Here is a 27995-nt window from a genome sequence, read left to right as displayed (position 1 = left end):
TTAAAACATAATTGAATGGAACAAGCTTCCCTCTACTATTGTTAACTCCCCCACGATCTCCAATTTCTTGTCAAATGTTACAAAGCACATGTGTACAAATCTACTGCATCCTCTTTTGTCTTGGAATAGCCAACAATATTGCATGAATAAATAAAACTCATTAATAAATAAGCTAACCATATCTTCTCGATAGAAATACATGACAACTATTGCTCGAGAAAAATACAAGGCATTTGTTTAACAATTACGGGACAACTTTTTAATTAAAAAAAGAATCATTACTGTGGCTATTAAATACAATCACAGAAAGAAAAAATAGAACCTGGAAAGTACAGGATGCTTACACAGTGGAATCTCGTTTTAACGAATATCTTTATAGCGGAAATCTCGTTTTAACAAACACCTTCGTAATCTTCCAGATAAGTTTACATAGGAGCAATGCGAAACCATTGAATTTCTTTATAAGTGATTTCTCCGGTCTCATAGAGTTTGTTATAATGGGATTTGATTGTACTATGCAATAAACTCCCCTAATTCAAAATTGTTAATAGTTAAATTATGTAAATTATCTAATTAAATCACAATAAATAATGTGATAATTTAATAAATAATTCTCTGTGGTGAAAAATGATTTTTTCCAAACACCTCTAAAGGGTCAATTAGTAAAAAATAGAATGGCCCTCAAATTACATAGAAGAAACAAACTTTTAAATGCACAGTTCTAATACGAAATGGACTTTTGATGTTGTTGAACTTTGGAATTTTACACCAGGGGTCTTTCCACAAAGCCTGCAGGCCACCAACTCATTAAATTTAATGACACCTTAATAGGAAGACATCAATGGGATGAGTTAGAAATACATAAAAATTCAATAATTTTTCTCATAAGTATTTCTTTTACTAATTACCAATTTTCATTAGTTCTGAAATACTTCTTTCACTAATTGTGAAGACATTTTGATTACAGCTTAAATTAATTAATTCTGATATTTAATCTGAAACCACTTTAAATGATTCTAATTTAGCTCGGAAATTGAAATTATTTTCATCCTCAACATAGGTCTTGAAATTTCTTTCAATAGCTATATTATTGAGTTTTACCATGTGCACAATGAATTACATGAGTGAACACAATGAAATTACATATGAAATATCAAGTAATTCCTGATATTCAGTATACTGCTGCTTTTTGGCGGCTATATTTTCCTTTTCTATACCCAATTCAGTACACTATGCTACAGTTACCAGCAGAATAGGTTTGGCAATATTTAAAAATAACCAGAAAAGATTGAGTTAGTGACATTCTTGTTTTCACTCGAAAACTTGCTGACAAAATCTGCATCTGAAATTGACTGAAATGTTTTACAATGGCTGTTATTCTTGGATATTTGATAAGAAAATACTAACATCAACATTTGCATTCATCAGAATACTTTAGAAAAGGTTTGTTTCTTTTGCTTTCCACATGTTCTCAAACGTCCTTGTGTTTAGAGAGATAGATGGCTTGTTTCCTTAAGTTCTTGTGTTTCTCTGACAGCAACCCTGCCAAATCAGCCCCGGTGATTAAAATATAAGCCAAACAGTTGTATATCATAAGGTTTGGAATGTGTATCACAGCTCTTACGGACATTGCCAACCTTTTTCATGACTGGCGAAGCTAGCCATTTATTTATACAGACGTATGCCTGTGACATCTTTGAAGCGACACTTCCAGATCATTTCAGTAGCTTGCAATGCATGTTTATTACACCAATAAAACTGTTCCCCTGAAAGTTAAGCACCCTTGTGTTCAGACAAGATAAATAAAATAGGAAAGACTCCATTCGAGAGCCTGCTTTTGTACTAAGGTGACTATAAAAAACAGGCTAACTTGTCATCCATCTTCAAATAAAGTTCGCTGCTCCAATGTGATACCTCAGAAATCTGGGCTTGACAAATAAAAAAATATATATATATTCAGGTGCCAGCCCAATTTTCTACGAGCAAAGCACAGTATTTTGCTCAAGAAAAACTGTCCTAAACAATGTTTCCTTTTTAGTTTTGGTTTGTATTCAATACTGTAATAAATGTTTTAAAATTGTTCACATGTTCATTGGTGGTAAGAACATTATGTGCAAGACAAACATTGCAACATGTTGACTGAGGCAAGGGAACTAACTTGCTGGTATACAGTATTTTGAGATTTTATAGCATGCTTTCCCAAACATACAGGACCTCAATACAACCTCATTGTCACCAATAGAAACTCATTTCTAAACTTTCCTTAACAAAGAAAGCCATTGCATTTCTTGTACAAACTAGAGAATCATCCTTGCAAAGAGAATCAACTCATAAAATGAATTGAATGGTTAATGGAAACGAAATTTAAAAAAAAACACAAATTCCCGACCACGTGTTTTTCCGGACTCGTGATACGAGAATACCAATACAATAATTTAAAAAAAAAAACACCCCAATAAATGAAAAATATGCATACACGTCATCGAATCAACACGCGTTTAAACCTGATACAAGTACTTAACATGCATGTTAACCATGTCGTTGTTGTGTAACCAACCGCCATTACCATACAACCAAATATTGAACTAAGCCATTATGTCTAAAATTACAAAGATTCGAGTACAATAAACTAAACTCTATGGAATATATAGTTGATAGTTAAATAATTTATACTCACGCCGATCCAACAATGGAAAAAAAATGGTTTACGAAAAAAAAAACCCTAACAATAACCACGAGGGCCAAACAAACCACCTGCATTCGTGGGACCTTACAAAGCATGAAAGCAAGGCATCTCGGCGGTTCACTCGCGAGGAAAAGTTTGTTGCTAATCCTTCCGCGATGTATCAAAGAATGCACACACACGCAAAAAAAATCAATATCATTAAAATATCCAAATACACGTGTAATTTATCACTAATTATTGAATACATTTGAATTTGTGGTAAAACATATACAATTCAACATTAATATCCATTAAAGGTTATTTTATAATTTAGTTTCAGAGAACTATATTTTATTACAAACGTACTTCCCGGTATCCGTCCGCTAGTAAAACATATCATGGTACATAGTATGTAACATACTAGATACAGCAGCCATAAAATTCGAGTGGGGGAAAAAAAAATTATGCATACAAAATGAGTAGCAATGCTTAAGTTCAATCTTAGGATTAATAGAAGTGCAACTTCTAGCCCCTGATGAGAATTTTTACGTTTATCGTGGGTTTTTGTTTTCCTATTCAGAATTATTTGAAATTAAAGATTTCAATGAGGCTTTTTGGATCACGTGATATTTTCCTCTTTCTTGAGGGACATACAAGGTAACCAATATGCCGACTTCCTTTGCGACTCATGAAAGAAACAAATCTAAATTAAAGAAACATAGAAATGAATAGTTTTTTTTTGCCTTTTTAATGGGAGCTAGACATTTTGAAATTTTTTTTAAACTTCAAGTTATCGATCTGCCTGTTTTTCTTTCAAAAAATGCTTGATAAAAGCTGCTGAATTTCTTAAATGTTATTTATATGGGCCCATAATTAATTTCAAAACATCCTAAACTATATGGATTGATGCAATTGGATAATATAAGACAATACGGAGACATTAATTCTCATTTTCGCGCTTGAGAAGATATAAATAAAAAGTTGAAGTCAATGTTGTTGCACGGATATCTACCTCAAAAGGGGGGGGGGGGGGGGTCTGGCTCATTATTTTATATTTAATTTTCTGGGCTTTGTATCTCTAAGCGAACTCAATATTTTGAAAATCAAAAATTCAATTCAATTTTTAAAATTATTGCTGCGGCGGAAAACCACACAAAATTTTCGCATTTCTACACTAAAATCGGCAATTTTAACATTGATCTCTATGGGGATCATCTAGTGTTTGTACCTCATAGTGATGTTGATGATAATTATGACGTCTATTCGAAAAGCCTCATCTGATTTAGAACTCCTTAAGGCGTCTTAATCTGATTAGACGAAATTGAACCTGGCAATGGAATGTGCCCTTGACACGTGCACATAGGTTTCTTGATTTTTCATGATGGCCGTCTTCATAGGCCTCGGGCAAAATGGATTTTCTGAGCCCCAACCTAGCTAGAAATGTTTGCTAATCAATTAGCATGCTTACAATAGAAAATTTCAATTAGATATTATCTTCAGGCTTCCCCTGCACTTGAGGACCTCGTGCCGTGCTTGGGTGGCCCATGCATTAAGATGGCACTGGTTAAAAGGGTTCTAGCCCAGAGGCTTGACTTTACTTTTTGTTTTTCTTCACATTATAAATCATGGCCACAACTAGATGCTTTGTTGCGAGGGGCATTAAGTCTATTAAGTAAACACCATTCGTGAAGTAAAGACAACTCATTTTGTAGCAATAACATACCTCAATACAATCAATACTTTTAAAAATCTTCAAATCATCAGCAAAGAGTAGACAATTTTTGAAAAGTGCAATTGATCATTGATAAAAATGATAAATAACAACGGGCCTAGGACAAATCCCTGAGGTACACCAGAACTAGCAACAAAACCTTGGCTTAAATTGGATTTATAGGAAACATACAGCACTCTATTTGGTAAGTAGGGAATGAACCAATTCACTAAGTCAGAGTTAAAACCGATTTTACTAATTTTGCTAATAAGAATTCCATGATCGATAGGATCAAAAGCTTTTGAAAAATCAGTATATATGACATCAAGTTGTTGTTTGTTATGTAAGGCCTCGATAATGCAGGCATTAAGACTCGGGAGATTAGTGACAGTAGACTAATCATTGAAAAAACGTGCAATTGACAAAACTATGTTGATTCACGGAAAAATAGGATTTGGTCTGATTAAAAATTTTATTTGTGTAATATCGATTCGAAGATTTTAGCGAACAGAGATAAAACAACAATAGGTCTATAGGTCTCGATACAAAATTTGTCACCTTTTTTGAAGATGGGAAAAACTTTTGTTGTCTTCCACTCGGCAGGAAAATTTTTTGTACTAATTGATAAATTGAAAATAATTAGCAAAGGAAAAAGAAAATTCACAGCATAAGCTTTAACTATAAGAAGGAACACTACCCATAGCCGAGTTGGAAGAGTATGGAACAAATTACCACCAGATCTCGTATGTTCATCTACATATCACAGATTCTGTCACTCTCTCAACGCTTCTGATCTTTCAACATTTTTAATGTGCTATGCATTTTAGTTCATGTCGGGTTTTATTGGTGCATATATGCTTGTTTTATTTATATAACTTTTTTTTTTCCATCAGTTCTATTGATTATTTCAATTTGGAATTACATGTGATGATTTTTTATTTGTTTGTTTATTTTTTTTGTTTTTTTAAATGTATATATATATACATGTATTTTATTCTGATTTATATATTGAATTTTATTGTGTAAACATGTTTATTTTATTGTTGTTTTGTGTTCGGGGATTTTTTTTTTTTTTTTTTTTTTTTTTTATTGGCGTCATCTTTTATGCATTTTTCTCTTTGTATATATTAGTGTGTATGAATGTGTACTGATGTTCCCTGCCGTCTCTTTCCAATTTTATTGATTGTTTGAATAGTGCACCTGTGGAGTTAGAGCCTACTGGCCTTGCACAGGTTTGTATATAATAAATAAATAAATAAAAAAAAATACCAAGAGAAGAGCCTTTAAGTTTCTTTATACTACGAACAATATCATCCACAGAAACATTATCAATGGTAACGACATTAGAAGCATTAGGAAAAGCCGTATTAGAGAAATAGATATCATTTTCGACGCACTGGTAACGTAACTAGACTTGAAAAAATATTATTTTCTTAGTCCTAACTTTCACCAACACTTATCGAAATTTCCTGTTGAAACTGTTTTCCCGCCTACAACGTTTTTATGGCAAGTTTTTCAAAACACTATAAGTGGGATTCACTGTATATGACCTCTTCAATGTTATTTTACTTGTTTAAAACCAAGAGTTTCTTGCCGCAAATAAAATAAAAGATCGCTATCTCGATATTTGAATATTCAAATTCGAAATTCAAAAAGACGCCCTGATATAGGTTGTCGAATATTAAAGTTGCAATCATCCTATACTCATGGGTGGAAATACGGAGGGGAGGGGGAGGTGTGGCATGGCGGGGTAATGCCCCCCCCCCCCCAGTGCCGATGACGGAGCCAACTGGTCTAATGTGTATGCATATAGCACATGAATTGGTATTATCATCACGCACCCCCCCCCCCCCACCAGCTTTCCATGTCTATCTCCGCCTATGCCTAAACGTCAGATATCATTTATTTAATAGTAGGAAAAAAACATATTGTCTTATACACTATCTACCAATAAGTATTTGGACACCTATGCAAATGACGATATCTGCGGTCCTGAGATACGTCACGCCCTCCGCCGGTATATATCGTGTAGGAAACAACATCGGCATTAGTCGCATGCAAGATGCCGCGCAGTTCGGAGCTCTCTGATTTCGAGAAAGGTATAATTATCGGGTATCACAAAAATGACCGATCCTTAAGAGACATATCTAGCGAGCTGATAGTACCCAAAATCGACAGTGGCCTATGTGATTAAGAAGTGGAAGGTGAGCTGTGATTGTCGGAATTTGCCCCGAGTCGGCAGACCAACGAAACTAGGAGATAGAGACTGACGGGTGCTGTCCAGAGAAATTCGGAAGAACCGCATTCAACCGATGGCCCTCATCCGCGAGGAGTTTCAACAGGCATCCGGGAGTATTGTTTCAATGAATACCATCCGTAAGGAAGCACATCTGATTGGTTTTCATGGTCGTGCTGCTGCCCATAAGCCTTTGATCACGAAGTCCAACCTCGTTGCTCGGTTAATGTGGTGCAAAGCACATCAAAATTGGACCGTAGATCAGTGGAAACGGGTTCTTCGGAGCGACGAATCAAGGTTCACCCTCTACCGTTCGGATGGCTGGGTCTGGGTCTGGCGTCTGCCTGGAGAACGTCTCCTGCCAGAATGCATTGTGCCAACGGTCAAGTTCGGCGGAGGTGGAATTATGGTCTGGGGGTGTTTCTCCTGGTATGGACTGGGACCCTTGGTCCCCATTCATGGTAAGCTCAACGCTGATGCCTACTGCACTATTTTGGATGATAATGTGCTTCCTACGTTGTGGCAGTTTTACGGGGTGGACCCCTGTTACTTCCAGGACGACAATGCCAGCTGTCATACTGCGAGGTTAACCAAGGCTTGGTATGGTGCCAATGGGGTTCATCGAATGGACTGGCCTGCCCAGAGCCCAGACCTGAACCCTATCGAGAACCTCTGGGACGAGTTGGATCGCCGAATTAAGGGGTGCCCTACCCGTCCGAAATCGGTGAAGGAACTGACATGTCTTCTCCAAGCCGAGTGGAAGAAAATACCACTAGCCGTCACACAAGGACTTGTGGAAAGTATGCCCCGGAGGGTTCACGCTGTAATTGCCTCTCGTGGAGGCTCTACCAACTATTGATTTTGAATAAAGTTAGTTTTTCTTTTCTATCACAGGTGTCCAAATACTTATTGGTAGATAGTGTATAAGAAAATCAACTATCGGGACTGCAAGCAATGTAGCCTAAATCCTAAATTTTCGGACCTCTGTGCTCTTAAATGTTTTATGCGTGAACTCTCTGTGAAACATGAAATAAATATCTCTCACATGAAAGAAAATATCTCTAATGCCGGTACTTTACTAAATGAGTAATTAGATTGGGGGTGGGGGGAATCAGAGAGAGACGTTTTACTTTTTTTTTCGAAAGTTCAGTAGTAAAAATTGTCAAAATTTAGAATTTATACATTGTACATCCGTCTTTCGGACGAGATGAGAGAATGATTCAGATAGTGGTGTTTAAAAGTACGCAAGCCTCCCTAGGGAAACATGACAGTCAGTTCAGAGGTTCCCAGGAAGGCATGCAATTAACACTCCGGAGAACAGTCGAAGTTGCCTCGCTCCGGGGCAGTCATCATCTAGAGATGTCCATGCTACAGACCAGATGGTAACTCCTACAAGAGGAGGGGGGTTTTCAAGGGGAAAAAAATTACTATATTTCTTTTGTGGTGTGCCTTTTCGTTTGATGCCCGAAGCATGTTTTTTTTGGTTAATATAGTCCTGTTATTCTTTAATGGCAAAAAGAAAGGCCAGACTTTTTTCAGGGGTAAAGAATGCGACCCCACCTGCATACACTCTTTCTCTCTTTAAAATAAGCTAATGTCTATGCCATACCTAATATCACTAAAAATTATATTACTGTATAAGGGATTCAAACTGAAAGCCTTCTTTCATAAATACAATACAAATACAACAATCAATAATATTTTAATGGGAAAAAAATTAAATTTTGATCAAAATTTCCAAAACATCTGCCAAAAAAGGAAATTGTTTCGTTTGAAAAAATTGCGCGGCCCCCTGAAATTTTGCGGTCCGGTGCGACCGTACCTTTCGCACCCTCACCCCAAGTCCGACCCTGACACTGTCCCCAAGCGAAAGAGTAAATTCTATTTTCTAGTGGCGAGTCACTTAAGCAGCTTAAGTTGTTGAGGTCAGGGTCGCAGTCACACTAGACCATAAAACTGTATCACGATAATTCTTATTTAAATTATTTCATTTTTATCAACACGTCGCAGGAGTGGAGGGGGGGGGGAGACTGAGATTTCAGTTCAGCCTCGTCTGACTCATACAAGAGAGGTTCCCCCCCCCCCTCCAGTATTCCGCCCTAGCTGGAGGACATTTCCCACCTTCCCCAGCGTCAGTGGAGGAGCCGACTGATCTAATGTTTATGCGTATATATGGATTGATATCATCGTCATCATTGTGCCCTGCCCCCGGACTGTCATGTCCATCTCCACCTATGGTCTGACTAGAATTTAAAACTCGTTCTTCAGCTGCAGAAAGTTACCGACTGTAGAATCCGTTGTTAAACTTTGAAAACGAATAAAAGTAGCTGAACAAATTATGGTACATAAACCAAAAAAAGTGGTGGAAAATGGATCTCGCCCACATCCTTCAGTCAAGAATCCAGGTCGGTATTTCTTATGGGCTCTCCTTTTAAAGTCAATTTGTAGTGTAAAAGACACAAGGGTAACCGGATTTATTCTGGGCTGCAGTGGTAGAAGCCCTTCGCAACAGTACTCAATTGTCCGGCGAAAATATGTTGTAAAAATTTTGTATGCTTTTTTTTTGACACAAAATAAAGTGTTCCGGACTCTGCCACGAAGCTGGGCTGGAAGAGATCTCGACAACGGGATAAGTCCAGTGTCAAAGTTCTGGCGTTCATTCATTCAGTGGTAGAGCCCTCTCAGCTCCCCTCTTCCCCATGTGTTGCAAACGGCCGCCATTACCGAAACGTGGCCAGGTGAGAAAATAGTAACGGGGCAAGATTCATATTTCAACAATTTCGAGGCACCACAAATGTTTAGGACTCCCTTCGCCTCCATTTTATATATTTTGCAGCGGAAAGATAAATCGGCATTTATTATTCCAGAATATATGGGAATGCTGAGAAATACCTATATATTAAAAAAAAAATTAAGGGACATGATTAAATGTAAATTAACACAAAAATTTATGAAAATTTTAGACGATGGATTAAAAAATAATTTGAAGAAATAATTCCAGAATAAATGAAAGAAATAATTCCAGAATAAATGAAAGAAATAATTCCAGAATAAATGAAAGAAATAATTCCAGAATAAATGAAAGAAATAATTCCAGAATAAATGAAAGAAATAATTCCAGAATAAATGAAAGAAATAATTCCAGAATAAATGAAAGAAATAATTTCGGATTTGATGAAAGAAATATTCCAGAATTGAGGTAAATTCTGAATTAATGTAGAAGTGATAACTCCAGAATGGATGAAAATTAAGAATTAACGGTAGAAAGTAACTGCAAAATCGATGACAACTTAGAATTACTACAAATAAATACAAATACAAGGCCACAACAGGCAAAATGCCCAACGAGTTGGCTGAAAAAAGATGCCCATAACAAAATATGGATGTCATATATTTCTAAGACATAGCAACCCAATTAAAAATGCAACTAAACAGAATATTTTACATGATAAAATACTATACAATGCCCGTATAAAATATTTATGGTTGTCTTATTCTCGTAAGTATGGATAGCTTCTTCTCGATTTACTCCAACATGTTTATCGTATTTCTTTTTAAACGTGTCAATTGTGTTACAATTTACTACCTCCGGGGGCATATATAAGCTCTATTCTATTTATTAACAACCCTATTAGAAAAAAATTCCCTGCCACACCATAGGGGCCGTTCAAGTATTACGTCACCATTTTACGTCACTCATGGGGGGGGGGAAGGGGGTTTCCGATTTGCTGACTTTTGATGACAAGGGGGGCAGGGGGGGGTTTGGATAATACTCACGTCTCATCAACCACCCTTTATGAAAATATGAAATATTCTTAATGGCATCTTACCCGGTGAGCCAAAAACGGGAAAAACCTTTCGATAGTACTTTATGTGGGCACTTGAAGTAACATTCCCCCTATTGATAAGTCCCCTACAGAGCCACTTTAGTGATCTCTAAATTTTTCGCGAATCCAAGTGATCTGGAAATGTGTCCGGGCCGCTTAAGAGCTCTGGAACTGTGCCACGCATCACCCAAGTCAGGGACGCCGGAACATATCTGCTCGTGTTGCTAAAGCAATACCAATCATACCAATCACCATTTGAACACAGCTCAAATATTGCACTGAAAGCGCTTTTTTTTTAAATTAAAATTTTTGAAGACATGTCCATGGGACCCTTTCCTTGTGAGGAGTTGCATTGCTTCAGCTCTTTTTGTTTGCAAGTCATTTCAGGTCCAAGGGACTTTCTGATACACCCTATTCGTCCATTAAGCATGAGAATAAAGTGGGCATCATAGAATCTCGATTCCACAACGGTAGTCACAGCAATAGACTTGAGACAGTACGTTTCATCGCTGATTTCAGACGGATCTCAACCCTTTGAGTGGCATTGACAAGATACCTCGCCTTCTTATTTTAGCATTGGCATTTTGTAAAGTTAATCCCTCTCTCAGTGGAACACTTTCCCAATACCAGCGGTTCTCAACCTTTTTTGACTAGCGGACCCTCTTTAGTAAAAAAATTCTATGGCGGAGCCTCGTAGGCCCATTTTAACTCATAATCCATCACCATAATCCATCAAAATTACTAATTTATTTTTACTATTTAAAAATACTTATAATTATTTTTTTTAATTTTACTGGGTTTTTTTTTATTTTCCTCGAGTGGTCGCGGAGCCCCTGGGGAGTGCACAAGGAGCCCCAAGGGCTCCACGGAGCACCGGTTGAGAACCGCTGCCCTATTCCAATGGTTCACAAACTTTTGTCACCCACAGCTCCCTTGCCTAATTCACAATTCGTAAGCGGCTCTTCAGGATAGATTAATAGATATTTTCCCGTATAAAATAACTTCTTAAAAGCATAAACAAATCAATATCTCAAGCTCGCCACGACACCCCACATAAAGGTTGGCAATGCCACTAGAAACAGCGACGCACACTTGGAAAAAGCTGATCTATACCCATTACTTTTCATTACTTTATATACTCATTTACTGCTGAAAATCATAAGGAAGCTTATTGCTATTATGCCGTGTAAAGGGTTAAAAGGCATCAATCAATAGTCTCATCGATGTAGTTAAAAAGTACAAAAAAAAAGTCGCTGAAAAAATAAAACAAAAAATAATAATAAATGCAATAATGGCATAGCTTTGTTATCTGAAGTTTTTACCGCAAAAAAAAAAAAAAAAAAAAAAAAAAAAATCATACTACAGAATTGTTTATTCCAGCGCTATTATCAAAATTAAAATTCAAAGCTCAACATAAGTTTAAATAAACAAAAACAGACATAGAAACAAGTATTAAAAAAAACAGGGCTGTTTTCATGTCGGCCTTACCCTTGTGGAGTCAAATGCCGAACTTGACCATACGGAAATCGGGCGTCGACATCTGCACAACAGTTTTACGGAATTTAAGAGGTGAACTTTAAAGTTATTGGCAACATCAGCGGATGGTTTTTCTACAGTTAATTACACAAGAGAAAGCAAAAAAAAAATATGATTTAGATAAAAGCAAACTTACGTGGGGTAGAATCTAGTTCATCAATATGTGTCACTATGAAATCCTTTGAACTTTGAAAAAAAAAACAAATCTTAAGCATTTTTTTGCTCACATAGGAGCGTTTCATTATTCCAATAGAGCAAATTTGTGATTACTACTATCTGATATAAATAGTTCAATCTTACACGAACGGCGGGGAATGGTTCGATTCTCTACGTGCAGCTGGTCATCCGACAGACACTGAGCGGAAAAAAGAAATTTACACACCATAGGAAGTCCAGTCAGGGCCGCAACTAGGGAGGGGGGGGGGGGGGACAGACGGGTTTCGTACCCCGCGCGCCAGACCTGGAGGGGACGCAAATTTCATTCTGAAACCTCGCTTTCAACATTACAAGGAGGCGTCAAAATGCGCGCTTGCCCCGGGTGACCAAGCATCTAGTTGTGGCCCTGAGTCCAGCATAGGAATCCGTATTGCTGTACAGCAGAAACGATTTTTTCCCCCTCATGTGTGTGTGTGTGGTATAGATATTCAGTATATCTATGTATATCTATTCAAGAAAACAGCCGGGGAATTTTAGCCGCACACTAATTGCATGCTATCAGCGGCTCTCTTTTCGCTGAGTAAAAAAAGACCGACAGCTTCAATATTGTTAATTGAACGCATGTGTTGAATGGGTCTGCAAAACGATTTTTTCCTCTCCCTATAGAAATATTTGGTTCCGAGGAAAAAAAGAAGGCCCTTTGAAGTTATACAGCCTGGTCACTGTGTAGCATAGATGTTTTTTCAGTCTCCAAGGAAGGTGGGATACCGAGTTTTCTCATGGCATTATTGTCATCTAGTTGTCAACAGAGCCCTGAAGCAGTAGGATATTTTCTGTAGGAAAAGGAAGCAGGAAAAGGAACGGAGAGTATGGAAAAACATTTCCCACCCCTGCTGTGTTGTTTGAGTCTCATGAAGACGGATACTCAAAAATACGAAAAGAAAAAAAATACAATTAAAAATACTAGTTAATGGCCCCGGACGCAAAAGTAAATACTCGACCCCTTAAATTAGAAAAAAGTGTAACGTTTGGGTTTTACGTGGCCCAGGGTATGCGCCTGGTGAGGCCCCAGGCCCGTCATTTAGGGGGGGAGGGCTTTTGAAAATACACTAAAAATGGTATATATATATATATATGCGTACCTTTAGTACATGCTCTTTGCCCCCCCCCCCCCGGAAAAAGTTAAAATGACGGCCCTGGTGCGCCCGCCCTTCAATCCGCCTCTGCTTCGGGCTGACAAAAATCCCAGCCAGCAAAATTTAAACAACAGATATTCACTGACAAACGGTTGAGGCTGTCAAAGAGAAATGAGGAAAAGTGATTTCCGCTGTGAAAGTGAGAGCTGCTCTCAGGCATGTGCGACAGGAGCGGTCGCACTGGGCACTTTGCTTTGTGGTCCCCCGCACTCACGGTAAACTGTTTGAGGCTTTCATGAATTCTGAAATTACTTCTTGCATTAATTCTGAAGTTTCATCAATTCTGGAATTATTTCTTCCAACAATTCTGAAATCCCCCCCCCCCGTAAATTCTGAATTGGTGCAGGAATGATTTCTTTCAATTATTTTTGATTCATCAAGTCCGAAATTTTTATCATTTTCAGGATTTTATTTTCTTTGTGATGAATTTTCACCAGTTTTTGTGTTAATCTATTGAATTGTGTATTTAACATTTTCTGTATGGATATTTCACAGCATTTTTGCATATTTTGAAATAATGGATGCCGATTCCTCAGGGGCGTAGCCAGAAATTTCGTTCGGAGGGGGGGGGGGACGAACGAAAGTGATAGAACAATAGATTTGGCCATCTTTTTCCCTTTTTCTCGGTCATGTCATTTCGGGTGTAGACCAGAACCCCAAGTCTTCCCCTCACTATGCCCTTGCTATTCCTACCCCCAAATATATAAAATCGGGCAAATATTTTTCGTGTGAGAAACTATTGAGACGCACCGGGCCCCTTAGGTAAGGGGTCATTCAAGTATAACGTCAGCATCGATGGGGGAGGGGGGATTCCCGATTTGTTGACTTTTGATGACAAGGGGGGAGGGGGATGCTCAAGTCATCAACCACCCTTTATGAAAATATGAAATATTTTTAATGGCATCTTACTCGGTCTGTCAAAAACGAAAAAAATCTTTGGATATATTGTGGGCGTCTGAACTAACATTCTCTCTAAAGATAAATTCCTTACAGAGCCTCTTCAGCGATCTCTAAATGTTTCACGGATCCCTCAAGTGCTCAGGAAATATGTCCGGGCTGCTTAAGTGCTCTGGAACTGTGCAACGCATCACTCAAGTGATCCGTAATTATGCCATGGACATGACCCCCACATCCTGAAGCAGGGCCCCTAGGCTGGGATCTTTTACGGGCCCCTTTATGATAAATTTATAGCCTGAAAAAACAAAAAAAATGATGAAAATCAACCCCGGCCGCAGGGCTGGAGCCTTGTCAGACCAATCCTTGTGGGGGTCATGGCCACGGATCATTAAGTAATCTGGGAATGTTCCGCGGGTAACTTGAGTCATGTAGAACCACAGTGGGGGCCGCTTAACTGCTCTAAAATTGTACCACATGGCACTCAAGGGATCTCTAAATTTTAAAATGTTTTTTAAATTAAAAAATATTCTTTTCGTCTGGGCGGGAGGTGCACGAGCCCCCTTGGCTCCCCTCCTGCGTACGTTTCTGATCCCACCAATATGCGTTAGAAGGTAGGGGGCAGTGCTGACGAAATTTTGCTGACGGGGGGGGGGGTCAAAAATGGCTAAACATTTTCTGACGTAATACTTGAACGGCCCCTAAAGGTGGGAGTGCCGTCAAAAAGAATGGGCACACCCAGGCACGGCTCGAGGGTCGAAGAGAAGAAGAAACCTCACAAAAATTAGATCTGGTTGAAATTTTCGATAATTTGCCTAATAGGGAGGGTCTTAGAAAAATCACTTGGCCTGGAGGCCCGTCAAAGATCCCAGCGCAGGCAGCGTTGGAGGATGTGTGGGACCTCTTATACACGTATATTATGTCAGGGGTTCCCAAACATTTTCCACCCGTGGCACCTCTTTTTCTAATCATCGCTTATCCGCGGCTCCCCAGAGCAGTTTACCAGTCTCTTCGGAAAACCTTTTCAGGGTGCCGCGGCGCACAGTTCGATAACCCCTGCATTATGTATTTGCATCACTTTCTGTTTTCAATGTGAGCTTCCCCAATATTCTGAAACGACTTTACTCAAATGACCCGCAACGTACTGTGTGGTATTGGTTGTCAATTTAAATGATATCGGGGAACTTGAAACGCGAATTCAACTAAATTATCAACAATCCAATCCAATCATTGATTAAAAACTGTAAAATACATACGATAGAACTATTAGATTTCAGAATACGCATTAGCATGGTTTTAAAGAATTGATGATCAGAACCATCATTGATTGATGATTAAACCCATTTTCCACCACTTTATTTCGGTTTATAATAGAATTTCACAGTTCTATGTAAATATTATGGGGGGGGGGGGCCCAAGGCATCTGTTCCAGACATTTTTAATTCATTACCTTCAAAAAACATTTTAAATTTACAGAAATTGGAAAACTATAGCAAGTGAAGGGGTATTTTTTATCAATATTTTAATTTATTCAAAAAAATAATTTTAATTTTTGTTTGCACTGGGCAGGGCCGTCTTTAGAGCATCATGGGCCGCGGGGCCAAGCGATTTTTCTGAGATTCGCACTTGGAAAATTTTCGAAAATTTTAACTGGTTCTCATTTTTGTGAGGCCCCCAGGCCGTGCCCAGGTGGGCCCATGCATTAAGACGGCACTGGTCTTGGGGTAGACACGGGACCCCTATACCCTCTCCTGCATAGGTTTGTTACATTTTACTGTAGTGAAAATTTTACCACTACTACAAAAGTAGGTTGAAGAACGGGTTATCGCTAAAATCCAATAGATTCGAAAAAACGGGACACCCTACTTCAAAAAAGGACGTATGGTCAGGCAAAAATATATGTAAATTTTATGGTCTGTACAGAGAAATGACTCACATACTTTGAGCAACACCAATCATTTCTGACTTCCGGCGTCCCTGACTCAAGTGATCCGTAATTATATCCGTGCCGCGGATCACTCAAATAATCTGAGAATGTGCCGTAGGTAACTTGAGTGATGTAGAACCGCACTGGTGGTGGTTAGTGCTCTAAAACTACGTCACATGTCACTCAAGGGATCTCTGAATGTGTCACAGATCGCGTAAGTGTTCTGGAACTGTGTCCCGGGTCATTTAAGTGATCTGAAAATGTGCCACGGGCCGCTTAAATGCTCTGGAACTGTGTCCCGGGTCATTTAAGTGATCTGAAAATGTGCCACGGGCCACTTAAATGCTCTGGAATTGTACCAAGAGACACTTAAGCGATCTGTAAATGTGCCACTTACTTCATTTTTGCAAAATTAGATTTTAGGAGGGCAAGCCGCATCAGATAACCTCCAGGACCCAGTGCCGTCTTAACGCATGGGCCTACCCGGGCACGGCCCGGGGGCCTCGAGAGAAGAGGGGCCTCACAAAAATTAGATTTGGTTGAAATTTTCTGTAATTTACCTGGTAGGTCCTCAGAAAAACCACTTGGCCCGGGGGCCCATGATACTCTTAAGACGGCCCTGCCAGGACCATATTTAGTCCATGGGCCAAGGGCGAGACATTTCAATGTGCAATCGCGCTATTTTCAATGTCATAAAAATGATTTTATTTTTTAAACCAACAAATTTATGCATTGAAAGCAAACTTAAATATTCAAACAGTTGAAGGAGGATAACGACTTCAAATTTTTGAAAATGTGATAGAAAATCCTTGCAAATTTTAGTAAAAAATTTCTCCAATTTATCAATGCATTTTTCGACAGCAAGTGGACTAAAAATAAACCGATAAATTATAGTATGAAAAAATATATCGTGCATGTTAATAATCGTAAACAACTATGAAATACTTAAACATATATTTAAATATCAGAACTTCAGAAGAGTAAAGATATTCTAAAAGGAATTATATTTTTTAGAACATTGTTATTGGTCTTCATAATTTTTTCTATGTAATCATATTTAATTGATTTATTATATACTAAAGTTTTAAGATTCGGCAAAATATAAATACATTCTAAATTCGGTACAAACTGAAATATTCAAACAGCTAAAGGGGCGGATCACGAAAATCTTTGCAAATTTTAGTGAAATATCTCTCCAATTTATCAATGAATTTTTTGATAGCAAATTGACTAAAAATAAACAGAAAAATTATAGTATAAAAAAATATTATATAAACATATAATCTTTTCAATCTATATATATATATATATATATATATATTATGCAGGTCAATTAGTCGTAAACAGCTATACAATAATTAAAAATCGTAACTTTGTAGACAATTACATTTTTTATAACATTATCGTTCTTAATGTCTTCTGCATGCTTTTGTTATAATATTTAACTAATTTACGGTACTTGTATTTTAAAAGTCCGTAAAATGTATTGCATCAGCAAAAAGAATTAAAATGTTTAAATCATTTTCTGGCGAGCAGTGGCAAAAAATGAATAATTCCACGAGATAGGACTCGAACCTTGACCTTCAGGTTCACAGTCCAATACACTATCACCGACACTAACACAGTTGACGAAAAGAGTCCTAAAACTGTTTATCACCAAAGCATATACTTTTAGTGAATATTTTTTTTTCTCGAAATGTGTTACCACTTTCATCACTCACTACCATTAATATGCTCGATACGGATAAATCTTTACAACCCGTATCTGAATGAAATATGGTCAGTTTTGTAAAATCATAAATAATTCAAAACTCGGTAGAATTCTGGACGGAATCAATCGAATAAAAAAAAAAAGTGAAATTTCTTATTTGGAAATAAATAGAAAGAAGGATCCACATATATATCGAATAGAAAAACAACTCCCATTAATTAATGAGCACCAGGTAATGAGACAAAAAAAAAATGGTCAAAACCGTTGCGCAGTGGAATGGCTTTGTTGGTGTTGTATACGCTCTTCCTCTAAATGTAGGAAAATTCATTTTCCTATCTGATCTGTACGCAATCTTTGAAGCGAATAAAGAAGAAACTGCATAAAAGATAAATCTATATTCCAATATCTATCAAATCAATCCCGGTCATGATATTCACGATTCATAAAACGATCGCGTTGCTGTTCGTTCCGGTGACGGCTTACGTCTTCACGACCGTTTGCGAGAAGCAACCGGCCCCTTACATGGACGAAGTTTTCCACTATCCCCAAGCGCTCAGATATTTCCAAGGCAAGATCTTTGAGGTGAGGATCTATTTCTATTCAAATAACAATTTACCGTTATCCTTTAATAATTTTGAGGCCTTGTGCATTCTATTTCGAAACAAAGCTAATTACTAGAGCCCGTGTAATATCCACTGAAAAAGTAACGAAATATGCTCTAAAAATATGCAAGTATGCGGCAAAAGAAAAACTCAAAATATGCACTGAAAAAAAAATATCCCCGAATATATACTAACGGAGAAAATATGCATTCAAAGGTTGCGGCACCAATAATTGCAATCTTGGTAGGCATACACAACTACTCTTTTGCATTCACATCGGTATAGGCATACTTGCGAAAGCACCAGTTTACCCTTGAAGGATATTGGACTCGGACAATGATGTGCTCGCTCCGGCTGCTTTTCTTCTTGTGCACAGAAAAAAACCCCATGAAATATATAGTGGTGCAAAAAACTTAATGAAATGGAAAACCTATTCCCATGTTACTGAGTAAATTGAAGATACATCCACAAGATTGGCATAATAATCTCAGGATGATTAAAGAAACTTTTTTTGAACATTTTGTCGCACGTATCACCTTTCTCTTATAATCAAACCCATCTTTTTGATGAATCCTTAACACCTTATGAAAGATTAACAGCAACATTTCAGGGTTAATATGAAGTATTGGGTGCACACCAAATTCGGCGATTCTATTTGGTGATTATTTGGCTTTTTTGCTTGCTTCTTGATGCTAACAAGGAAAAACAATCCATGTTTCTAAGTGCAACATTCACTGAGGTATTTGAATTCAAAACACTGAGGAAACGTGGGGGGGAAAACAGCGTTAAATGCAGGTAAAACAGTGTTTAACCATATTTATAATTTTTTTTTTTCAACTCTTGTCCATTTTTGGATTTAAACATCTCAATGAATATTGCACTAAGAAACATGGAATTTTTTTTTGTTGGCATCAGAAGAGACAGGGCAATAATTTTGTAATCAGGTTTTTGAACGCAGGGTGCCTGTATAAAAAGTTAACATTTTTATTTTAATGACTATACAACCCCTTGCAACACGAATGATATATCCAAGTACTATACGTTGTTCGAATACTTTTTCTAATTGAAAGTAGAGTAAGCAGTAGATATGTGAGGTGAGAATCGGAAGTTCTCGGAGAACGAGAATATCGTGAGAATATTCTCCTGGATGTAAAAATTGGAGAATAATCGAGAATATTCATTTTTCTTTTAAGTAATTTAAACTTTTTTTATTAATTTTGTTTATATTGTGAAATATAAATCAGTTTTCATTGCCTTAAACATTTACAACAAAACAATTTTTGGTGTAATTACCCCAATGACAACTTTTAATATTCTCAGAATATTCTCCAGGTCATAATGAGAGGTTTTAAAAATTTGGTTATGAAGATTTTAGAAACCATTAGATTAAAACCTTAAAAAATTATTTTAAAATTAGATAAATTTTCAGAAATAAGTTCACAACAAAAGAAATTAAACCAAAGTTGATTGATAAAGGAAGCTATTCTTAAACAATCACCTTCATTCTAAGAAGATACGGAACTGTTCTCTTCAATGCACATACACTTAAATTCTGTATCATTCACATTTCTTTAAAAGTTGTGCAATTCAGCTCTGTTGGTTTAATTTTCTTTCAAACTTTACTATTGTGGTGTCTACAAACTTCAATATTCCCATCTTCTTTACGGGAAGAGAGACGGGGACAGAATATTCTCTCAAAGGACTACTATTATAAATTATACTGGAGAATATTCTTATCAAAAATAATCATTATTCTCAAGTTATTTATCGAGATTATTTATTATAATACATGTTATTACATATATTCTTGATAATACTCTCTGGAAAGATTTTGGTAACTGAAGAATATTCTCATCAAGGAGAATATTCGAGAATATTCTTTGGAAGGACTATTATTAATAACACTTCAGAGAGAGAATAATTCTTATTATTTTCTATACGAATATTGCCCAGTAATTTATGAAAGTAGTCCTTCCAGAGAATACTCTCAAGGATATTTTATGTAACTATATTATAAATAACAGAGGAATATTCTCATCAAGAACTTACACAAATATTCTCAAGTTATTTATAATAGTAGTCCTACCAGAGAATATTCTCCGAAAGATTATTCTCAAGAATTTTACATCTCTAGCCATAATAATCAAGATTATTTGCAATGCATGTGCTACTCCACATATTTTTACACGCAGATCATACGCCTTGTTTTACACATTCTTGCCGTTCCTACAAAATATTTTTCGGTTGTCTTCTTATTTTCGTAAAAATTCTACGTTTGTCACGCTTTATTTCTACGTTTATTTTTAGTTATAACTTTGATTATCGCAATGCAAAGTTTATATGTACGTAAATTGGTAAAAGTCTATCTGATCTACACCATGTTGGACATAGACACCTGAGGCAACACCTTCTATAGCAAAAAGCCTCTGCGTGAAGCTCATGATGTAACATGAGGGGTCTGCCACAGTTGCTGATATTATGATGGGAAGTCCCGCTGATCACCGGTGGGAACTCTGCCGGGAATTGTCATCGAACTCAGTAGGGAATTGTCATCAAACTCAGTGAAATTGTGATAGAAGGAGATGTGCAATATTAATTTGTTATAAATGTTTTGTAAATATAATTATTCATGAAAAATTCAGCAATATTTTACCTTCATGCCGTTAGTGGGCCATGGACCACCTTGCGGTTAATAACATCATGAGAATTTCAAAGTGCAATAGGCTGAGCATTATAGACCCCAGCCAGGTCTCCAATGTTTATGTAAAATAATCACTTTTTTGGAATTGGTGATTACAACATTTAATGAACACCAAAACATGGGCAGTCATACAACACAACGGGCGCCATTGCCATCCAGACATGGACTGCCTATCTTGTAATACACAAATCTTCTCGGAGATGAAGCCTGTGCTGCCACCTGTCAGTAACTTTTCCAGTTAGTAATATTCACAACAGTTTACATTCTGTATGTTGCTAATTTCTATATGTCAAAGTTTCGTAATAGTGTTTTATTTCATATAAACATGCAAATGAGATGTTATTTGTTAAAAGATTTATAATTTCAGTACTGTCCATTTTCAGTTATGATTAGTTTTCACGTAGCTGATGAGAGATGAAGGGTTTCTTCATATATACTAGCGGTGTGCTAGGTATCGTCACGCATTCTCATTCATTCACACGCTTGAGTTCTATATTCAATTACGTAGAGGTTCATTGTAGAGTCATCCGGCCTCGCACGGAGCGAGGCTGGATGGAGTTTTCATTGTTTTCATTCGCAAATAGATTTCAATGTTGGGAAACATTAAAACAAACCGGGAATGTAATGTTAAATTAAACAAGATACAGTGATGTTACTTAAATCATCCATTTCACCTATAGTCATCAGCTATAATGCAGAAAAAAATGTAAAGATCTCGCATATGTCGGACTGCTATATATAATGGCTACAGATGAAATGGACAATTCAAAGCTTCGTGCCGAGGCTTTCTACTATGGAAGGCTTTGCCTGAGGACACCATAAGAACCTGAGCACTCAAAGAGCTTGACCCCCACTCTCAATAAACTTTCTGAGAGGGCTTGCCTCCCTTCTGAGATGTACAGTGTAGTTGTATTTCACAATGCATATCCCGCACATGTGGATGATCCTGAATCTCACGAGCATGGGACATTTAGTAACTATTCTGAGTTATATAAAACCCAAACAAAATCGCATTGAATAGAAAGTCGTCACATAATTATTATTTTAAGAGTATCTACCATACTAGATATAGGTTTGGCAGCCTACAAGACCATCATTCATAAGGCCTGGTTTAACCTATAAAAGAACTTTTAAAAATCGCGTAAAAAAACATGAATAAGCTAATTGTTTATATTTGTTACAATGTAACCGATTCGCTCATTTTGTTGCACTTTCAAGTTTTATAAAATAACTTTTACATAACTTTTATAGTGTAATCCTGGCCTGAGAAAAGGATCGTTTGAGATTTCAAGACAATTTATTTGATTGAAAAACTGAGTAGAATTTCTTTACTTTTTAGAAAAGTGTTTGCGTGTCACTCCTGGTACTATGATGTGCCGTCGGTTGGCCACCCCGGTCTAGACTACGAGAGGGGCATTCATAGCACTAGCCCGTAAAAGACTGTCCCATTCCTCTTGTGTTTTAATGCAAGCGAGATTTCAAAGTGAAGCTCTGCATCCTTCAGAAAATACTGGAGCATCCACTTTAAAATTAATAAAAATACACTAAGGTGTGTGAAATAAATCAACTTGCACTTTCTCCTCAAAAAGAAAATTTGTTTTTTAACTGTCAACAGGTCACGACAAAAAAATTCAGTGAGTGCTTTCCACAAAATATTTAGTGTGTTAATTATTTAGTGAGCAAAATCAGTTGGTTACTTTCTGGCTCATTAACTCCCTGATTAATTCACTTAATTTTGACGACAAATTATTGTCAGTGAATTTTCTTTTCAGTGCATTCTTGGACATATTGCTTTTGTGTAGTTCACTATGACATTCAGTGGTGAGCTTGATGTAAGCCGGTCTCCCATTCAAAAAAAGTCTCTCCGCAGAAAGCAGGCAGACCTAAAACATGATACTGACATTGTATGAAAATTCAAGCATCTCCATCTTTGCTTCAGAATTTGGAAGCCAGATGGCATCACAAACATGAAGCAAGCGCAACTAAACAACATAAATACCTTAGGCCTATACATATACTCAGAATACACATTCTCTCTCTCTCTCCACTATGTGCAGATTCATTAGAAATTCCTTAGAGGAATGCGTACAAGGAACATCTACACTTAGAAATAGTGGTGAGCTCGTTCAAATATTATCTACTTTACAGCATGTAGACTTCCACAGAGAGCAACAGGCCTACAACGTTACAAGTATTCAATCATTACACTTCACTCACAATTTGAAGTATAGATGGCAGCACTGAAATATCATACACAACACTAGCTACACACTCAGACTGTTAGGTGCACTCACTTTGTTCCATATTCTGCCACGAAGCTGGGCTGGAAGAGATCTCTGCAACGGGATAAGTCTGGTGGCAGAGACTCTGGCGTTCATTCATTCAGCATGTAGACTTGTCTTTCCCATTTGTAACCTCTGACAAGAGCTTTCGTTTTCTTGAATTTTTTTGCAAGAAAACATAACTGCTTTCACTAACTGAGCAATCTTCAGTCAATCTGAATGTTAAAAACCAATACTCTGTTATTGACATTTGTTCTATTCTTAGAATTGTGAGTGAAAATGTTTTTTTTTAAATTTCTGTAATAGATAGATCATAACACATTGTTGTCTTTTTTTCAGTGGGATTCCAAGATAACAACTCCGCCTGGATTGTACTTTGTGTCAAACAGCATCTTGATACCCTTATCCAAAGTAGTAAAGTTTGATGTTAGCAGCTTGACTTTTTACAGAGCGACGAACCTGTTGTTTACTATCGGCAACTACGTCCTGTTAGTGAAGATTTTACAAAAGCTTCATCATAAGGTGAGTAAAAAAAAACTAAATATATGTACTGTAAAACCATGGTTATTTGTCCTTCATCTATCCAGCACTCTCTGTGAATTTACATTGATTTTTTACTGATGATGAAATTATCACTGAATTTCTAGATCCTCAAATCGGTAAAACTGTTGATGATTACTGAAAGGTGGTAGCTGCAAAGATCATGTGGGACACGATTCAATTACTTCATTCTAGGCAGAAAATGGTGAGGGGTTCAAGATTATCGTTTGACGTTGAAGATTCTATTTTGTCATGCTATTTTTTAGCGATGCTGCTCCATTCTATTTTACCTGTCATTAATTGGCAAAATCTGGGTTCTTTTTGAGTGAAAATAGGTCCCCTCTCAAAAAAATAAAAGATATGAACCCCCTCCCATTCACAGGTACCCCTGTGAATCACAAACACAAAAAGATCAATTTACTTTAACTTACTAGTATAACTAGGTTTAGTTACATTTATTGCCAAGCATTCTACTGGTAGACAAAAGTTTCCACGAAACCCATTAATACTGAGAAATTATGTGTAACAAATTTAATTAAGTTAGGCATACTAATAAACCAATCTATAAATTCTCTTCTGATCAATTTTATTTTTCTGAAAACCTTATTATAATCATTTTCTTTGAATTTAATCAGAAGATATTATTGAAAGATAATGTCTTCTGATTAAATTCAAAGCAAATGATTATGATGATTATGATTTATGTGGTCGGCTGAAGTTGGTGTGGTCGGCTGAAGTTGGTCGTGGTCGGCTGAAGTTGGTGTGGTCGGCTGAAGTTGGGGTGGTCGGCTGAAGTTGGTTTTCTGTGGTTCCCAACTTCAAGGCGCAAATGCGAGCCGATCTCCCCGTTAAAAAGTCTCGCCACAGAGAGCAACAGTCCTACAACGGTAAATCATTCAACCATAACACTTCACTCATAGTTGGTAAAACTGGGGGCAGATGACAGCACTACACATAACAAGCATTACACAGAAACAAACTTTACGTCAGGTTGCACTACACGTACACGCACATTCCCGCATGTACCGATTCGTTGGGGGGTTCCGGGGGGGGGGTGCATGTGTGGTGTAGCGGTAGTGGGTAGGGGCTCGGGGATCCATGATGTTCTTAAGTCAGCCACCTCGTTGGGCAGTTTGCCTGTTGTGGCGTTGTATTTGTATTTGTATAATCATCTTCTGATTCATGTAAATTCTTGTTGAGCAATTTCCAGCTGGAAGAATTATCTTTCCTCCCACCCCTATTGATGGTCCACAACTGCCCAACTGCCGCCTACCACCATTTAAATGCCACACATATTTCGCACCTGAATATGGGAGCTGTGTCAGATTTGTGTGGGTGAAACCTAATAGTGTGCTTGTGTGTCCAGCATTGTATCTTGTGTTCCTGTACGTGGTGCCATCCATCGTCAGAATTGCTAAGGTGCGGATTTGGAATTTAATGTACAGGGCAGGCCCGTCATTTGGGGGGGGGGGGGTTTCAGGGGGTTGCCCCCCTGGCTTTTGGAAATACACTAAAAATGATATATATATATACAAATATATATACACATACATTGAGTACGTCTTTGGGGAAAAAGCTGGAAAAAGCTGAAATGACGGCCCCGGTACGGCGTGTTTCAAAAAGAATCCGATTTGAAATGTGTGTATTACAAAAAATAGACACTTAAGATTAATTTTATATTACATGGCCAATCAAAGTATTTTTACAAACCAAATTAAAGGTGCTCAATATGTCCACCTTGGGATGCACAACATATGTCTATATGGTAGTAAAATTCATCCCAAACTTTGTATCCATTGCGAGTGGATTTCTGTGGACTACATGTGAAACTCTGTCGGATGTACTCCATATTTTCATCTAACATGCGGGGACAGTCAAGGGCTTTCCCTTTACTCAAACAACCCATGTCAACCAACTTCTAGCAAGGTAGTGCAGCGTCTTAGCGGCATCATTTTGATATTTCCATTTGCCATCATGCATCGCTTGCATAAACAATTAACAATGCATTAATTAGACAAATAACAGCTGTGGTATTGCCGATTCAAGTGTTCTCCATCCATGCCTCCGCTGACTTGAAGCAAGCAGACGGAGGTAACAGTGTCCAGCCGATCGAAGTGAACAAGATGCCAGGAGATCTCGACAACAGCATCACAGGGCTAGAACTACATGATACCGGAAAAGTTTAGTGAACAATTATTCTGTGTATTGTTTTTTTTAAAAATTAATCAATGTAGAAGTACTCCGAGTCCCTGAGTATATCCAGGTTAGTGTTTATATATTATACTAGCAATATAATACCCGGCGCTGCTCAGGTTTTCTTCAATGAGGCTGTTTGGATCACACGATATCTCCTTTGAGGGACATGCAACACGTGTCTAAGTTAACCAATATGGTGACTTCCTGCAGGACTCATGAAAGAAACAAATGTAGATTTAAAGAAACATAGAAATGAATAGTTTCCTTTTTTAAGGGGCGCTAAGTATTTCGATCCCCGTCTCGAACTTCAAGTTATCTATTTCTGCCTGTTTCTGCTTCCAAAAATGCTTAATTAAAGCTGTGGAATTTCTTTGATGTACTTTACGGACCCATAATTGATTTTAAAACAACCTAAACTACACTGCTCAAAACAATTAGGGGAGCACATGGTTTTAACAAAATTACGCAAAGATGTATACCGATAAGTAATATAAAATGAATCATCCATAATTTAAAGCCTAGCAGGAAACGGAAGAAGAAAACTTCATATGCAAATCAAAGTTCATGACGTCAAAAACCAGAAAAAGGGGATAAGGGCAAAAATCGGGATGTTGCAGAAACGTCTGTTTTACTGCCGTAACTGTGAAATTCGATTGCGCAGTATTGTTTTTTGAGACAAGGTGACTTGAGGATGTCTCAACAACGTGATTTACCGGAATCCATGGCATGGCGTGTTATAGGCAGACTGGAATCCGGGCAAACACAACGTAGTGTCGCGGACGCTGTTGGAGTCGCCAGAAGTGTTGTTGCAAGGCTGTGGAATCGATTCCAAGAAACAGGAAATGTTAGACGTCGACCAGGGCAAGGTCGGCCACGCGCCACTACAGCAACTGATGACTGGTATGTACGGTTAACAGCCCGTCGAAACAGAATGCTACGCAGCTGAAAGACGGTTGCTCTTGGCAACAGGACGAAGGGTGTCCAGCCAAACAGTACGTAATCGGCTTCATGAGGGAGGTTTCTATGCACGTAGGCCAATGGTCTGCATTCCGTTGACCCCACGCCACAGTGCGGCCCGAAAAAGATGGGCTGCTGAACATCGAGATTGGGAGCAACATGATTGGAGCCAAGTGCTGTTTACAGACGAGTCCTGATTCAGTCTGGAGTGTGACACCCGACGTGTTCTGGTATGGAGGGACAGGGGCACTCGAAATAACCCTGCATTCGTTTGTGAAAGGTCACAATACAGACGAGCTGGTTGGATGGTATGGGGTGGAATCAGCATAGGCGGACGTACGGACCCGGGGTGTAATGTGATAGGCCTCCTCGTGGTGCACCCTGGGTAATGCTAAATCTATCACACGTCATTGTCATCGCTTATTTGTGCTCATATCCTTCACTTTCAATAGCCCAGATTACATGTTTTTTTTTCTACACATCTTGCAGTACATGTCTTGCGTCTTGTTTTGTCCTGTACATGTTTGTCTTGTGTCCAACCCCTCATTGTGGACCCCGCTTAGGCGGGGAGGGGTCCTCCCAGACGGGGCATTGCTTCTAGTGTATGCCCTATCTGGGACGCTGTCTACCTGCGTGTTTGCCGTGCGTGGAGACCCGTAAGGCTGGAGATGGGGATCCTGGTTAGCCTGATGCGCTAGCTTTGGCCTCGGATTCAGCCGAAACGGGAGGCTTGGATTAGCCCCGTCCAGGTCAATCGGCTGTGGTCGCCTCGGTGGCTGAAGGGGTTACACTACTGGGCAGGTAGAGGGGCCGGGCCTGCCGGACGTCGTTGAGGTTTGTTGGTGCTGCTTCACGACG

The 27995-nt window shown here is 38.0% G+C and overlaps 2 protein-coding genes across 2 annotated transcripts in view; one reads left to right on the top strand and one right to left on the bottom strand.

Moving 5' to 3' along the window:
- The window catches only part of aub (piwi like RNA-mediated gene silencing protein aubergine), a 78152-nt gene extending 75106 nt beyond the window's left edge, over positions 1-3046 (bottom strand). The window contains exon 1 of the mRNA XM_089232313.1: positions 2678-3046. The gene's annotated coding sequence lies outside the window, so the exon portion shown is untranslated. The remainder of the gene's footprint in view (positions 1-2677) is intronic.
- A 14775-nt stretch (positions 3047-17821) lies between these two features.
- Alg10 (alpha-1,2-glucosyltransferase Alg10) overlaps positions 17822-27995 on the top strand; it is a 54548-nt gene continuing 44374 nt past the window's right edge. The window contains exons 1-2 of the mRNA XM_089232312.1: positions 17822-18441; positions 23784-23966. Coding sequence (XP_089088438.1) covers positions 18286-18441; positions 23784-23966 — 339 coding nt within the window. The 5' untranslated portion in view covers positions 17822-18285. The remainder of the gene's footprint in view (positions 18442-23783; positions 23967-27995) is intronic.

Source organism: Pholcus phalangioides, unplaced genomic scaffold, assembly GCF_987345545.1.
Source record: "Pholcus phalangioides strain wild (caught in Gottingen) unplaced genomic scaffold, Ppha-v1.0 ptg000005l_1, whole genome shotgun sequence".
In the NCBI taxonomy this organism is placed as follows: Eukaryota; Metazoa; Arthropoda; class Arachnida; order Araneae; family Pholcidae; genus Pholcus; species Pholcus phalangioides.
The sequence above is the reverse complement of the archived record's forward strand: the minus strand, read 5'-3'. Positions and strand labels throughout refer to the sequence as shown.